The sequence below is a fragment of the Manis javanica genome, chromosome 1, assembly GCF_040802235.1.
Source record: "Manis javanica isolate MJ-LG chromosome 1, MJ_LKY, whole genome shotgun sequence".
In the NCBI taxonomy this organism is placed as follows: Eukaryota; Metazoa; Chordata; class Mammalia; order Pholidota; family Manidae; genus Manis; species Manis javanica.
Window position 1 is genome coordinate 54,963,553 of NC_133156.1, and position 16,595 is coordinate 54,980,147.

General features: G+C 39.8%; 1 protein-coding gene across 7 annotated transcripts in view; it reads left to right on the top strand.

Annotated features, from left to right (window-relative positions):
• The window catches only part of SFXN1 (sideroflexin 1), a 45,114-nt gene that overhangs the window by 21,552 nt on the left and 6,967 nt on the right, over positions 1-16,595 (top strand). For 4 of the 7 annotated variants that reach the window (XM_017660979.3, XM_036995151.2, XM_017660981.3 and 1 more), the window contains 6 exons: positions 3,178-3,348; positions 4,048-4,146; positions 5,407-5,482; positions 6,036-6,121; positions 7,010-7,137; positions 9,426-9,475. In XM_017660979.3, coding sequence (XP_017516468.1) covers positions 3,178-3,348; positions 4,048-4,146; positions 5,407-5,482; positions 6,036-6,121; positions 7,010-7,137; positions 9,426-9,475 — 610 coding nt within the window. Of the gene's footprint in view, positions 1-3,177; positions 3,349-4,047; positions 4,147-5,406; positions 5,483-6,035; positions 6,122-7,009; positions 7,138-9,425; positions 9,476-10,457; positions 14,896-16,342; positions 16,414-16,595 lie in introns of those variants that run through there. The other 3 variants (XR_005055025.2, XM_036995152.2, XM_017660983.3) reach the window with 3 other exon arrangements.

Consider the following 16,595-nt stretch of genomic DNA (forward strand, 5'->3'; position numbering starts at 1 on the left):
CTTAAAATGGGTGACTTTTAAATTTTTATTTAAATGATACCTTAATAAAGCTATTTTTTTAATGTTATGGGAACAGAAAACAAAGGAGATGCTACCCAATTCATTTGCAGCCCTGATACTATGAATGACAAAAGCACACTAAAAGAAAATAATGGCTCATCTTACAAATTAATGATGCAAATATCCAAAATAAAATAGTAGCACATCAAATCGAGCCTTATGTTAAAATATGAACCAGTAGGATCTCTTCTAAGAATAAAAAGATTTAATTTTAGGACACCTATCAATGTAATTTATCACATCAAAACAGAAAAGCTATATTTTGATAGATGCCCCGAAGAAGATAATATTACAATCTAATTCTCAGAAAGTTATTATCAACTAGGACTAAGGTACAAGTACTTTAATATGATAAGGAATACATATCCCACATTACCCACAATGTGTAACACTAAATAATGAAACAATAGAGCTAAACTTCCAATAGAGAGTTCTGTAGAAAAGTAATCCTGTGGGATATTTACCCAGTCAACCCCCTTCCCAAAAAAAGAAAAGAAAAAAAGAAGGTGGTTTCTCGAGTCAAATTTCGGGAAGTTTACATCCCACTCTTGAGTGTGTCACATCGCATTGAATGTTTAAAGAATCTGCCAAGTCTTGGAATAAAAAAACTATTGAATCCATTTTCCCAAACTTGAATATGGGCCCTTTCTCTTTTCCTATAGTACCTATTAACATCCGAGAGACCCCTCCCCTGAAAATGTTGCATTACAAAGCATTCTCTTTAAAGTCAGGAGCAAGCCAGGGTGCCTGGATCTTCATTGTTACGTAACATTGTTCAGGAAGCCCTAACCCATCTAGTAAGCCAGAAAACTGAGGTAAGAGGTGGAGATACTGAAAAGACAAGACTTTTTTTTTTTTTTTTTTTTTGGCAAATAATGATACTCTCAACAATCAATTGAAAAATCAGTGGAACAAGTAAGAGAACATGATGAGGGGACTGCTTTTACACAAAAAGTTGGTAGTTTTCTAGACAGCAATAATTAGATAATATTTTTTTTATCTCATTCATGAGACCAAAAAGAATAAGCGATATATATATAAAATGTCTGGGAATACTTAGCCAGAAGTGTGAGGCAATTTCAAAGACCATGGGAGGTCACTAAAAGAAGCCTTTGAGTAGCTGGAGAGATGTTCAGAAGAGAAACTCTTTAATATTACAGAGGTGTCAGAAATCTCCAGATTAGTACAGTTTCAGTCAAAATACAATTGTGACTGCCTGTAAAGTTAACAGAATAATTCTAAGGGTTATCGGGAAGAATAAATTAATGGGTGTAACTAAGGAATTTTTGAAAAAAGAAAAAAAGAGTAATTGAGTGAGAGGCCATTGGTCTCCCAGACATAAAATTGGTCAAAATTATAAAGTGGTGGGCAGCAGCACCTGACAGGGTAGATAATGGGAACACTACAGAAAGTCCAGAGCCCAAGCCTAGCACTCACAAAACCTCAGTTGATGATTTAAATCTTGGTGTTGGAATGGCAGACCAGCCAACTGGAAAGTAAAGCTGAACACATGTCACATGTTTCGTACCTTACGATGTATTCCAAATAAATTTAAATGTAAACGACAAAAAAATTATTATGAAAATGCAAGTACAGGTAGACATCTGTATAATCTTAAAAGGTGGTCAAGTCTTTCTCGAAACTTCTTCCTACCTGACAACATAAAAATAAAAATTTCAGGGCGTCAGATAACACAATTACCAGAATTATCCACAGTATATGAAACATACATACATACCAAAATAATGAGGATGCTGCTGCTGTTGATGATAAAAAAAGATATGCCTTTTATCCAGGCATGTTAGTTTTAATGGTTTATATAACTTTTGTCTCAGCACATGTACTTATATCTTTCTAACTATCTTAAATTGGGGAAAGATCTATTTAGGAAGATGTTTACTTCTTCATTCTTTTCAAGTGGAAAAGATTAGAAGCAACTAAAATGCCAAAAAATGGAGGATTAGGATAATGTTTTACAGTCATACAGTAGAATACTGTGTAGCATTTAAAAGGATGATGTCTTCGTTTTCTAAGACTGCTATAACGTATTACCACAAACTGGCTTAAAACAATAGAAATTGCAAGAGGCTAAGATTGAAATCAAGGTGTTGGCAAGACCATCTCCCTCTAAAGGCTCTAGAGGAAACTGTTCCTGGCCTCTTCCAGCTTCTCGAGGCTCTAGTTGTTTCTTGGCTTCCATTGGTTTGTTACCTCCGTTACCCCAGTCTCTGCCTCTGTCATCACATGACCTTTGTTGTTTGTCTGCACATGGGCACTAGTCATTGGATTTAGGGCTCACCCTAATCCAGCTTGACCTCATTTTAACTATCACATCTACAAAGACCCTATTTCCAAATAAGGTCACATTTTGAGGTTCTGAGTGGATGTGAATCTGGGGGGACCCTACTCACCCAAGTATAAATGATATAGAAGAATAAAGATGGCAGAGAAATGTTTACAAAATCTTATTGATTAAAAGGGATAGTTGTACAACAGGTATGGTACTTTACATAGATTCTAGATAGTGTATATAGAGCCTAGAAGAGAGTGAAAGTATATTCATCAGAACATTACCAATGGTGATGAGTAGGCAAAGGCTTGAATGGTTTTAATTACTCTAATGAATTTCTGTATTTTCTGAATTTCAAGCAGTGAACATGTTTTTGTTTTTGTTTTGACAAGAAGATAAAATAATGAGCCTTTCTTATCTAGGTTTTCAAACTAAGTTTAAAAATGAATTAATATTCTTGATTGCCACAGCTTTTGTCTAATCGGCTAAAAATATTTTAGAGTTTGCAAAGTTCAAAATAAATTTTAAATGTCATTAAGAAAAGACTGTTTCAAAGTTGAATACTTGCCTGTTATAAAAGATAAGTTTTTGTTTTTCCAAATTACAGATAATTTGAGCTATATGTGTTTGAGATATTCATTTTAAGTATTTACTGTCCTTTGTGTCATTAAAATTTCACTATGTAATTGGAGTTATATTTCCCATTCCATCCAGCCAGTTGTTTTAGATAAGTATAAACTTAAAAACTTTCCACCTACATGTATCCTACAGCACTGGTGAGATACTTGAAATGAACAATCATTATGTCATTTGTTGTTGTTTCCTAGACAAGGAATTGTTCCTCCAGGTCTCACAGAAAATGAATTATGGAGAGCAAAGTACATCTATGATTCAGCTTTTCATCCCGACACTGGCGAGAAGATGATTTTGATAGGAAGAATGTCAGCTCAGGTTCCAATGAACATGACCATCACAGGTTGTATGATGACATTTTATAGGTGAGTTATGGAAATGTAATCATAGCTAGTTCAGTTTATATTACAGAAGCTGAAAGTACATTTGTATGTAAGTAGTTTTATTTTTTCACTTTGAGTTCCATTTTGTATAAGTGTTCCAACTTCAGGGGTTGTTCGACCTTTTTCCTCTGCTAAATAGTATTCTCTGCTGTTCAAAAGGAGGCTGAATCTGTCCCTGAATCTTAAACCCAAAAGAAAATAAGATGGAGAAGGAAATAAAAAGTTGTCTCTAAACAAATGCAGGTGTAGGTATAGGTATAGGCTTAGATGTAGATACATACATAGACCTTAAAGCCTGCATACGCAGTTAGGATGGATCAAGACTACTTAGCCTACAAATGGCTTCTTTTTTCCCCAAGAGAAGGGACCTAACATTTATTGAGTCCCTACTCTGTGCCAGGCTCTCTTACAAGTTTCAGTTGAAGTTTAAGGTAACTCCAACCTCACCGTAACCCTCTGAGTTTGGTGTACCCATATCTAATGAATGAAGAAACAGAATCCCTGAAAACTCAGCCCGGCCACACAGGTCCTAAGCTTTTGACCCAGAACATGCAGTCTTTGACCCAGCATTCTCCCTTCTGTAGTCCTCTCCTCTCTGGTCACCGGTGTTCACATTTTCTGTTCTGCACAGCGGCTAGGTCACAGGTGATGGCCGGTATATGATGGATCGCTCTGTTTTAGGACCACACCGGCCGTGCTCTTCTGGCAGTGGGTTAACCAGTCCTTCAATGCCGTGGTCAATTACACCAACAGAAGTGGAGACGCCCCCCTCACTATGAAGTAAGACTGCAAGATTAACCATCCACTGCACCCGTCTAGTGTTCATTTGACTCACTGGCAATACTTTCCTGTTTAATAAAGTAGATTTGCACAAATTGTTTACATTGTTGAGAATATTACGGAGCATACTTCTATTAAGTAGTGCTTGTTTTCCTCCCTCTCTGTCAAGAGAACTCTTGTCCAGCCTGCTGTCTCAGACATTACTCATGCAGATGGTGACCGTTGGCAGGAGGACGTGCCCCCCCGCCCTGGGGCTCCTTCCCCTGCAGCACACACCACAGGCAGCCCAGGGCTGGCCTGCACAAAACAACAAACTGGTCCCACCTGCCCCTGCCTGTGGACAGATAACCAGGGGCCGAAGTAGCAGTGTCAGCAGTGTGATCTCTGCAGAAATCAAGGGGACTTTTATATGTGATTTTTCTTTAAAATAAGTCATTTGTGGAGCCAAAAAGAAAGCAATTAAGTTTAAAATTTTGCTTCCTGTAAAAAAAATGTTTAGACAGGCTAAAGTGATTTGTTAACCACAACTTTTAGCACAACTTGTGTAACACTTAAAGGGTTTTCTATTTTATCACTCTAAATTGCTTTTGACAGTCCATATTCTTCTACCTTCATCATATGGAACAAAAGATACGGCAATCTACAACCAGCAGTGTTCATCACACCTTCATTTCATCTAATCCTTGAATTAAATTTTATTTTAAAATAAGAAAAAACTACTTGTGCTTAAGCATATGTTGAAGATGAGACTTTTAGTATTTTTATATAAGAAGATGGAATTTAAGAATGGCAGCATTGCATTTTTACTTACATTATGTTATATTACATATAATATATGTAATTATATATAATTTATATAATATTAAATACATAAAACATTAAGTTTCTATTATATTCATACATTATATATAGTATGTAATTATAATAATTTGTATATTACATATGAATATATATATAATATGTTAATATTTGGGGAAGTCTTTTTTATTTAAGCAAATGAGCTGTGAACATTTAGGCCAATAGGCATTTCTCTGCCTTTGCAGCTTCCAGTCACTCACAGCTCCCTTCCTTCCAGACACACACCTATTTTACGTGGTTACTTGTTTTCAGTTGTAGTTAGGTTATATGTGAAGAATGCCATTTTTTATGGGGCTACGTGCTTTTTCTCTGAATTTCTCTCCTTGTATAGTGATAACAAATGTTGCTTTGCAGAATTTGCATTTCCTGACATTGTTTATGTACTATTCTCTTTCTTTTTAGTGAATTGGGAACAGCTTATGTTTCTGCAACTACTGGTGCTGTAGCAACAGCCCTAGGACTCAATGCATTAACCAAGGTACGCAGATTCTTATTTTCCAAGTACAGCTTCTTAATTTGTTCTCAAGCTACCTGGCTCTAAGTCTGTTGTTTCTGAAAATAGTTCAAGCCCTATGACTTTTTTATCATAGCCATTATCTTCCACTGTATATTTCAGTTTATCATCCAATAAGCTTGGGAAGGGATGTCACCAATAACTTCTGCCAAGACCCTGGTATGACCTGGTGCTATGTCTGAAGTGCCAAATGTTCACCTACCCCAACTGCCCACCAGAGGCCACACCCCTGAAGAAGTTGGGGAGCCAACAGATAAACTCTTGACACTGGGACTGCAAAACCCCCTTCTCCATCAACCACACTAAGCTGTCCAAATGTCTTGGAAGTCTGCATTCAGGATATACCCTTACCAGAAATATAGAAATACCACTAGGAAACAAGTTTTGAAAGTACCTTGGCCTGAGTTTCTAAATAAACAGGACTCTGCATTTTTAGCAATTTTCAAGGAGAAATAAGTATTTTCATTCAGTAGTAAGGAAAAGTAAGATAATGCTTTTGGAATTATCTTTTCTGCAGCATGTCTCACCACTTATAGGACGTTTTGTTCCCTTTGCTGCGGTAGCTGCTGCTAACTGTATTAATATTCCATTAATGAGGCAAAGGTAAGATGAATATGCACTCTTAAAAGGACTTGTGCTTGACAGAGAGTCTTTTGTAATAATTAAAATTCATTTTAATATTTAGATGAAATTATATGAGATCTGGGATTTACTTCAAAATAATTTATGTTGGGGGTGAGGATGGGTCCATTGATGAAACAAGCTTAGCCAGCAGTTGCTAATTATTAAGTAGGCCAGTGAATACATGGGGGTTTAGAGTACTCTTTCAACTTCTGTGTTATGAAAAGGTTAAATTATGTATCTCAGACTTACATTTAGTTGTGCTTAGACTAGGCAAAGGAGGAAGGTTTCTTCCCCCAGAATTTTCTGATTGGGTTTAAAATAGTATTAATCTCTATCTTTGGGAGTATTTTTTTAGAACTGGCAAAAATTAGAAGAGAAGAAAGAACAAGGAAAAGCATTTTGGAATGGATAACAAAAAACAGGGTAACAACAGGAGCTATAATTTTAGTGTTAGTAACTGTAGTTAAATATCCAGTAGTGCCATGTACTAGTGACCCCTATGTCATTATAAATATTTGACTTAATAATGCCATGTATTATCTCTCTCTCTTGTTTGGAAAGTTGCTCAATCATGAGCACAGAAATAACCTTCTCTTTAAGTTAGCATATTCATCCTTTGAGTCATACTGTTATTTAAAATGCTACACTTTTTTTTTATAACAGTTAACTAGTGTTGTTTTACTTTTGTGTCTATCACACGTGGATTAAACTCATCCATGGTATTAATAAATAGACCTGTTAGTGCCAAACTGACACTTGAGTGGGTCTTCAGACTAAGGAGCGACTTGATCTCTCACAGCATAGTACTATTTTCAGCCGTTTCAGGAAGACATCTTTGAACTTCTTTGCACGTGTTTTGCCCTGTAGGGAACTCAAAGTTGGCATTCCTGTCACAGATGAAAATGGGAACCGCTTGGGTGAGTCAGCAAATGCTGCAAAACAAGCCATCACCCAGGTCGTCGTCTCTAGGATTCTCATGGCAGCCCCTGGCATGGGTTAGTAGAACTCCGTCATCCATGCATTTTTTGAGTAGATACAGATTGAAGAAATGTTTATGCATCGGTGGAGCCGGGGAGGGCGGGGGGGGTGAATTATACCCTTTGATGGAACTTACTGTTTGTCAGGGGAGGCAGAGAATAAACAAAGGAAGTAATATATGTAATATGTGAGATGATAATAGGGCTAAAGAGAAGGAGAGATTGGGGGTCTTGGTGTGGAAGCAGACAGGAAGACGAGGGAAGAGGACTAAAGCCGAGGGAGTGAGCCAAGTGGGCCCTGCGGCAAATGTCTCGGGCAGAGAGGATGGCAGGAGAGGGGGAGCTTGCCTGGCGCATTGGGAGCATTGCAGGGCAGCAGGTGCAGCTGGAGCAGACGGGGAGGTGGGAACTGTAGGATGTAATGAGCAAGGCCCCAGGGCAGAACGTGGATGGCCCCGTAGGGTTTCAAGCCCTAGCTATTAGTTTGAGGGATAGGAAACCATGGAGGTTTTTGAGCAGGGGGGTGGCATAATCCTATGTAGGTTTTGAGTGCATAACTGTGAGTGCTGTGTTGAGAACAGACTCAGGAGGGGGCAAGAATGACAATTGGAGACGGGTCAGGAAGCTGTCACAGCACTGCAAGCAAGTGTTGACGGGCGGGTTGGCAGTCCCCAGGGACCAGGGCTATGACAGCCTAAGGGGAGAGAACTTGAAGGCAAAGAATTCGATCTTTGTAAATCTTGAAAAGAAACTTCCAGAAGTTCTTGAATAGGAGTAATTTCTACTGAAGAGTTGTTATCTTTATCAATTAGAAAGTTTTGGAACATGAACCAAATTGAGTTGTTAGGGCAGCTCTTAAGATACCTGCCAAACTACTACTCAGTTTTGTTCACAGAGCTTGGAGTCAGCAGCCCAAAGGCAGAAAATCGACTTGCATTCACTTCCTTGAGGCTCTCTGGTGTACTCCCAAGGCTTCCTAGAGCTACCGTCAGACTAGGGGCCTAGAGGAGGTTCTCAGACTTACTCAGAGACCAGGGGGCCTGGCAGTTTTGCTGCTCTTTCTAACCATTAAACATGGTTAATTTCATCATCTAAACTGAATTTGGCTATTAACTCCCAAAGAAAGCATATGTAATCAGCTGCTGTCAAGTTTTCCCAGTAATATTTTTTGTTGTCTTTAAATTCCGTTTGTCACTGTATATGCTCATCAGCAGATGAGTAGGAGTGGACAAGAAAAGTTGAAGAAAAGGGAATGAAGGAAAACTTTGAGGAACGTGTCAGCCACATTCCAGCTAACTGAGATTATCTGATTTAACCACCACTAATTGATTGAACAAGGGAGCCCCTCGGCGCCCTCATGAGATGGCAGTGTGCACTGCAGGGTGGATGCATTGTGCAAACCACAGTGTGCAATGTAGGCCGAGTCCGCTGAGCCCAGGATGGCACACTGTCACTAACCTAAAAGGGGGCTGGGGAGCCCACCCCAACATGCATGCCCGCTGAGCCCAGATTTCTAGACTTGTCGAAATAAAGGTTGCAACTCCAGCTTCTATCCAGGGTTTGCTTGTGGTTTTATTCTTTCTCATTGTGAAATACGAAACTCCTCTTTGGAGTTCAGCCAGCCCAACATATCTATTTCCAGTGGATTGGTTATTTTAAACATTTTTTAGTCCCCAGGGAAGAAACACAATCTTTCTATCCCAGTGAAATCTCTAAAGGCAGTTGTCATATTGAAGTGGTGGATGTGACAGTTCAGTCTGATGAAAATTATGCACAAATTAACTACCACTACCCAGTTTTCTATGTGTGTTGTGTTATTGCATCTAATTCATCATGGCCAGTTTGATTCAATTCTCTCCATTTTATAGATGAGGGAAACAATACTGAGGCCTAGAGAAGTTACAGAACTTTTCCAGGACCCCTCAAAGCAGGGTTCTTGGCACTATCCTCCCTGTAGGATAGATGCCCTGGGAAGGCTGTGTTTGTCTTATTAGTACAGGAGGGAAGGGTTCTTGATGTTCATACTGCTGCATATTTAAAGTTAGTTGTAAAGTTCTCTTCAAGTTTATAAAATGGTCTGGCTGGCAAGGAGCATTACATTATTCTTCAAAAATCTAGAGAATGGGAACAGTGAATTTTTTTTTAACATTAAAGTATTTTAAAGAATTATTACAAATAGTTGAACTCTGCCAATTTTAAAGTAGCCTAACAGTGACATCAGCCTTTTATGAAATTGTTAAGAGAAAAAATGTGAGCTGAAAATAGACCTTAAGTAAAGATGTAAACGGATCTGTCTTTACTTGCAGCCATCCCTCCATTTATCATGAATACTTTGGAAAAGAAAGCCTTCCTAAAGGTAAGCCTCAATTCTGTTTATCATCATGTCAATCCTTTCAATTCCTTTTCAGACCTCAAACTATAGAGCGTATTTCCTACATGAATAGTGAATGAAGAATTTGAAGGCCAGTGGCACTTGGGCACTTACATAAATAAAAAGATGTTTCCAAGAACATTTTGTTTCTGATCGCAGATATTTTAAAGAGCTCTCAGAAATGAAGACTGCTACCCACTTCTCTTGAGAAGTTATAATTCAGTTATATACTTGCCTTAGTCATCGGTGGAATGCCTAGCTAGGTAATAATGAAGAGATGGGGAGAATTTGGAACAGTGTATTTATAAGTCACTATCCATCCTATCAGAAATGAAAAAAGAATTTGGAGTAGTAGCCTCATTGAGCACTGAATTGAGTGCCCCAATGGATTGTTCTTTGGTGATCATATCTAGTAATACATTAATCTGTTAGCTTCCTCCCCTCAAGGTCTGAAAATATTACAGGACGAAACTAACCAAGAAATCTCAATGTGCTATATGCATTCTTTCTACATTGACTTTTGTAGCTTCTGTGATTTAATGCAGCAGTATTTAGGCATCACCTTAGTTTCCCAAATCTTACAAGTAGGATACAGTGGGGTAGGGTGACTCATTTGGCCCTTGGTGGGGAAAGTGACATAGTTAGATCTACCAGAAGAACTGCTCAGGTTCCTTGATGGAGGAACAGGTGTTTTGTGATGAAGACTGCAGGTCTGTTGGGGTGAATTGTTTGGAGTCTTAGAAACAGAACAGTAATGTTGAGGGGACACTAAAAAGATCTGAGAAAAGAAGATAGTTCCCAGACAAACATAGTTGCCTTCCTGAGTTATTCAGTCATTAGGAGAATTCTAAACATCCCACAGATAGGTTCATTGACCTGTGTGCTCCCTAGAGGCCCTGGAAGGAAAACTAAGGCCAACACTAAGTGAACTCTCCATAAACACTTTCAAATACGATTACGTTCTTAGAAAGCATGCTGTGAAGACACCGTTATGTTGAGCGCCTCATTTGACCAATGTGCTTGAATTGTCACCTGCCGATGCACCAATGCCATGTAAGGGAATGGTGCCCTCCGCCTCCCATATCCTCTCCTGGGAGCTTTGGACCTGTGGAGGAATTATATTCCCTGAGCCGCTGCTCCTAGCTGTCTTGCATGTCAGTATGAACCGGTGTGGAGTGTTCCCGGGGAAAGCCACAGACCCTGGCCTATCCCAGGAAGCTGCGCCCTCACAAGCCCTGAGTCCCCTTCCATTTCCTGTGCAGGTCTGACAGCCTCAAGCACAAATACAGATGTTACATATATTCAAGCAGTAAAGCTATTCATGTAAACCAAAATGTAACGATAGCCTCATTTGACATTTTACCCACTTACAGAAGTTATTTTGAGAATTCATGGAAGTTGTTTTGCCAGTCTCTTTCTGGTGCAAAGTTTAGGAAAGATAACTCTTAAATACTGCTAATGGATTAGTTTACATACTCAGTGATGACATCTTAAAAATACCAAATTACATAAACCTTTGGAATTCACCAACTTTGACATTTCCTTGCTTTTCAGATAATATGGAAAAAATTAATGTTCCTTCCTCTACCCATCCTGCTTTACTTGTGAAAGTGATTTAGGCTTTGAGGGAGAAAACCTATCAAATGAATTGAGAATGGGGTCCATCAACATCTTTCTCCAGGACATTAGGAGTGGGTGGCCCACTCAGTGGGCCCATAGCTTTGCAGACATTGAATTGATGCCTTGTGTTTTCTGCTGGCTCTTGATCTGATAAATGATTAGGATTACAGTATTTCTGCAAAGACACATACTGACTCAGACAGTCTTTTGACTTGCCTGGTCGTTAATTTTTAAGGTATCCACATGTCAGCCTCAGAAACAATGGAAAATCAAAAATGGATTTAATAAACCTAACCTTCCACTCCTGCTAAATTCAAGCAAAATCATTTTTTTTAAAGCAATACCAGATTTCTAGGTAGATATAAGACTTGGAGACTATCATCTTGCCATGTTAGTTTGTCGGACATAAAAATGACAGCTTTTGGGATAGAGGAGTAGTACATGTGGATCATTCCACCAGTAGTGTAACAGTGTTAGGATTGTCATGAACTTGCAGATGACTGTGAAAGCAGTTTGGAGGCCACCTTCAGTGGCAGCGTCCCCACTCTTGAAGCTTTTACAGTCCTTTCTCTCAACGTTTCAATTGCCTCCCAACCTCTAGTGTGGAGTAGAAGCTCCCCATCTTGCCACTGATGGTGGGACATTAGGCCATGGAGTCTGCCCCCAGCCTGTGAGGACTGGCTACACTAGCTGCTAGCATGTATCCTGATCATGGCTTGGATTTCCAGAAATTCTACCCCAAAAAGTCTGCTTTTGAACTTATATTAATGCTGCAAAGTTAGGACACTGAGGAAAACGTGAAATGAAGTTGCTTTTTCACCCTCCCAATTCAGTCACGCCCCTGAACTCCTGGGATCTTAATGCCGAAAAGTTGCCCCTTTTACTCTGATTTCTCAGTGACAAACACTGGACAAAAAAACATAGTTGGCATACTGCCGCATTTTCTTTCTTTGACAGAAATTGCCATAGGGCCAGCCTGTCATTTTCTTACATGAAGGAACCAGCAAATGGTACAAGAAGGTAGCCCACAATGGCCACACTGTCCTTTTCCACAATAATAAATGAATAAACTTTGAGTTTTCCTCCCTCGTTGTAGTTTGCAGTTTTTAGCTTTGCTTACTTAATACTGGACCCTTCAGTAATAATTTGGAGGTGTGCCACCTCACCTACCCTTCACAAGGAAGCTGTCAGCCTGCCCTAACTCCAACGCTGAAGGGCGTCACCCGGAGCCAGAAGGGGCCATTGGCTTCAGAACCCTTGTGGTAAGCTCGGAAGGGGCAGAGTAACTCATGGGTCAGTCCAGCACCTCACTGGCTGTAGGGGGTCTGGCTGTAGCTGGACTCCCTCAGGCCTCAGCAGAGAAAAAGCCATGGCTAAGTGTTGTTGAGCTACTCATAAACACATACATTCCTAAGTTCAGGACTGCTGTTACGCTGACATTGCATTTTGCCCCCGTAGAGAGGAACATAGGATTTAATTGATAAAATAGCTGTTACCAAACCATAGGCAGAGGCAGCTTACATTAATATCCATGTGTTTGCATCTTCAGAGCACTTTCAAATGCTATTCTGAAAAGCAGGCTTTGCTGTGCCCCTGTTACAAAGGTTCCACAGGTCATTTCTCAGCAGTTTATAATGTCTGCTTGTCGGCCCTCTGATTGCTCCGACAGCTCCAGTGGCTAGAGGTGCCTCTTTGCAAGGATGTACTTATCTGGGCTTTTGCTTTGGATATGACCAAACTCCTCTTCAAACATGAAATGACCATTCTTGGCTTTTTTAAATGGGGAGCTTGAAGAGCATTCTACATGAGCCCTCCTCCCCTGCCCCTTATCTTCTCCTGAGTGGAATGCTGGAGGAAGCATAGCTGTAGGCACGTGACCCACAGAAATCTCTGCAGTACATCAGAAAGTCCACTGACTAAAATCCAGTACTTCAAACAGTGGCTTTCTTGAAAGATTGTTCCTGTGGTCTCTTTAACTTGCTGGCATTTGCATTGGGAAGAAAATTGATGTGTGTTGGGTCAGATCATAGTTCCTCATTCCTTAATTTCTCCTTTGTCTGTATTCCTTTGATAGCAGGGAACTGTTCCATCTACGCAGTAGATTCTCAGGATTGTCTGCGATAGAGTGTGAGTGTAGCATTTATTTGTTCATTCATTCATTTGCTTAGTCAGCATCCGTTTGCTGAACACCTGTTGTCTGCCAAGCAGAGCGCTAGGTGCTAGAGTCATAGAAACAGGGCTTGAGCCCTGCTGTTGGGAGCTGTGTAGCATAATGATGGAAAGAGGAGGTCCAGTCCGTGCTGATTATACCACAAGGCACAGAGCAGCAAAGAAGCACCCCCCAACTGTGGTAAGTGGGTTGAGATTTGAATAGGACTGGTCAAGGGCACATGCTCTGCAGAAGCCCAGGGAAGACACAGCATGGTTTGTTGGGGGATTTGTGGATGGTCAGGTTGCCTGGCCATGTGGAGGAAACTGACTATATCACATACAAAAGTGAATGCCCACTGATTCATGACTCTAAATGTAAAAATCTCCAACTGTAAAACTTCAAGAAGAAAAGATAATAGACCATCTTTGAGATCTAGAGTTAGGCTAAGATTTCCTTACACAACAAAGGCACAGTGTAAAAGAAAACTGATAAATTGGACCTTATCAAAATGAAGTTAAAATTCTATTAAAGAAAATGAAAAAACAAGAAACAGACTAGGAGAAAACTTATGCAAAGCATGTATCTGATAAAGAACTTATATCCAGAATATATAAAGAACCTTCAACACTCATTCAAGAAAACCCAATAAAAAATGGGCAATGTGATTGAACAGATACTTTACCAAATATATATGGATATCAAATAAGCACATAAAAAGATGCTAAGTATCTTTAGTTATTGGGGAAATTCACATTAGAACTACATGAGCTACCACTAAATGCCTATTAGAATGTCTAAAATAAACAAGACTGCCCAGAAATGCAAATCTAAACCACAATGAGATAATGCCTCACATCCATTAGAATGGCCACTATCTAAAAGTCAAGAAATAACAAGAGTTGGCAAGGATGTGGAGAAAAGGGCACCCTCCTACACTATTGAATGTAAATTGGTGCATCCACTATGGGAAGCAATATGGAGGTTCCTCAAAAAATTAAAAAAAGAAATACCATACTACTAATAATTCCACTTCCAGGAATTTACCTGAAGAAAATAAAATCCTATTCAAAAACATATATGCACCCCTATGTTTATTGCCATATTACTTATAATAGCCAAGATATGGAAGCAACTAAAGTGTCCATTAATAAATGAATGGATAAAGAGGAGGTGGCACATATACACAATGAATTATTATTCAGCCATAAAAAAGAATGAAATCCTGCCATTTGCAACAACATGAGTAGACCTAGAGGGTATTATGCTCAGTGAGATAAGCCAGGTATGGAAAGATAAATACCATATGATTCCACTTACATGTGGAATCTAAAAACGAAATTAAACAAAATGAACAAAACAGTAGTAGACTCAGACAGTGAGGAGTGACTGGTGGTTATCATGGGGGAAGGTTTGGGGTATGTGGGTGGGGAGATTGAGGGGGATAAAAGGGCACAGAAATCTCAATCATAATATAAGTTGGTCACAGGGATGGTAGTACAGCATGGAGAATACAGTCAATGATTCTGTAACATCTTTCTATGTTGACAGATAGTAACCATACTAGGGGAGGTGAGGATTTAATGTGGGTAACTGTTGAACCACTATGTTTTTTACTTGAAACCAGGATAATATTGTATATCAATTATACTTCACTAATAAAAAAAAAAGACCTCCCCTAATAAAGTTGATGAGAATGTAAAACTGGAACTCTCATATCAGGCTGATGGCACAATCGCTTTGGAAAACAGGCAGTTTCTTAAAATGTTAAGCATATGCTTACCATCTGATCAGCCATTTCACTCCTAGGTATTTGAAAGAATGTATCCATCAAAGATACATGTTCACAGCAGCTTTATTTGCAATAGCTAAAAACTGGAAACAACCCAAATGCTCATTAACAGGAGGATGGATTATCAAATTGTGATATATCCGTGCAGTGGAACACCTTGTTAGCAATAAAAAGTAATGAACTATTGATTCATGCATCAACATGAATGAATCTCAAAATAATTACACAGAAGAGCAGGTGCTGTATATAAAATCCTAGAAAATATAAACTGTAATGTATAGTGACAGAAAGTAGATTAGAGATTGCCAGGGAATGGGGTGCAGGGTTTAGGGAACCAGGGAGGAATTGCCATGGGCGCAAGGAACACAGGAAGTATTAGGGGTAATGGGTATGTTCATTATACTGATTGTGATGATGGCTTAGACCTGAATACATATGTAAAAACTGATATTGTACACATTAAATATGTGTAGTTTACTATATATGTCAAGCCATTAGAAAAGACATCCTGGTAGTGGTGGAGGGCGTGGTATGGAGGGGGAATTTAGAGGCAGGTTAACTTTTTGAGCTTCTGCCTCATTGAATATATGTCTTTTAAACTTACGTTACTGTTTTTAATTCACTTAACTTTCATTTGAAATATTCTGTGTTTGCACAATTCTGTGCTAGGTAAGACATGAGCCTACATCGAGGTGTTCTGTGAGTATATAGGGAAGACCCAACATCCACAGCCCACTGATTTAGTCTCAGACTAAGTCTGTTTCAGCAGGAGGGGTGAATTAGGCAGCATGGGGTGCTGGAGAGGAGTCGGGAGAAGGGATGGCGTCCAGGTTGGGTCTCACCAGTAAGCCAGAGCTGTCGGGGATCCTTGCCATTACCAAGAGCCTTTCCAGAAAAACTGTGCACACACAGTCAGCCTTTCATTTGTGCATGCTGTTCTTTGAGGTGACACACAGCTGTTCCTGGGATAACAAGCTAGGCCCATTTGCTTCAGACAGGCGTCCACTTGGAATGAGGAGGCTGCTCTCCTGGGCCCAAGCTCCTCCTTCTGCAAGATCTCTTTCAGTACGCAGCCCGCCTTCCCATCACCAGGTCTGTGTACTGCCTCACGTGTCACATGTCTGGGAATTGCTCGGGTGACGATCTACATTTCCTTCTGAAAACCCCTCATCATCAGGAGCCGGTTGCCCACAGTACAGTGTTTCCTTGCTCTCCTTCGAGGGGTGTGGCCCCTCTGCCTAAGCTCTGTGGATCTGCCTCCTCTTGACAGCGTTTCTCCCTTCCTCTCTAGTCCCTGCCTCTGCGCTCACGTTAACCCACATGATGTACCTTTCCACCAGAGGAGTCTGCCCAGAGACTGGGGTACGCCTCTCACTCAAGCCTTTCTTGGGATCGTGATCTTTTAACAGCTTGTGTTGACTCTAAACTAAGTTGGCTGATTTCATTACAACCAGGGCACAGCTTGTTTGCACCCGTTTCAGTGGCCTTATTTATATAACCACATATCTCATCACTCTTTATGTTGTGCGTTTTGGTCCTACTCC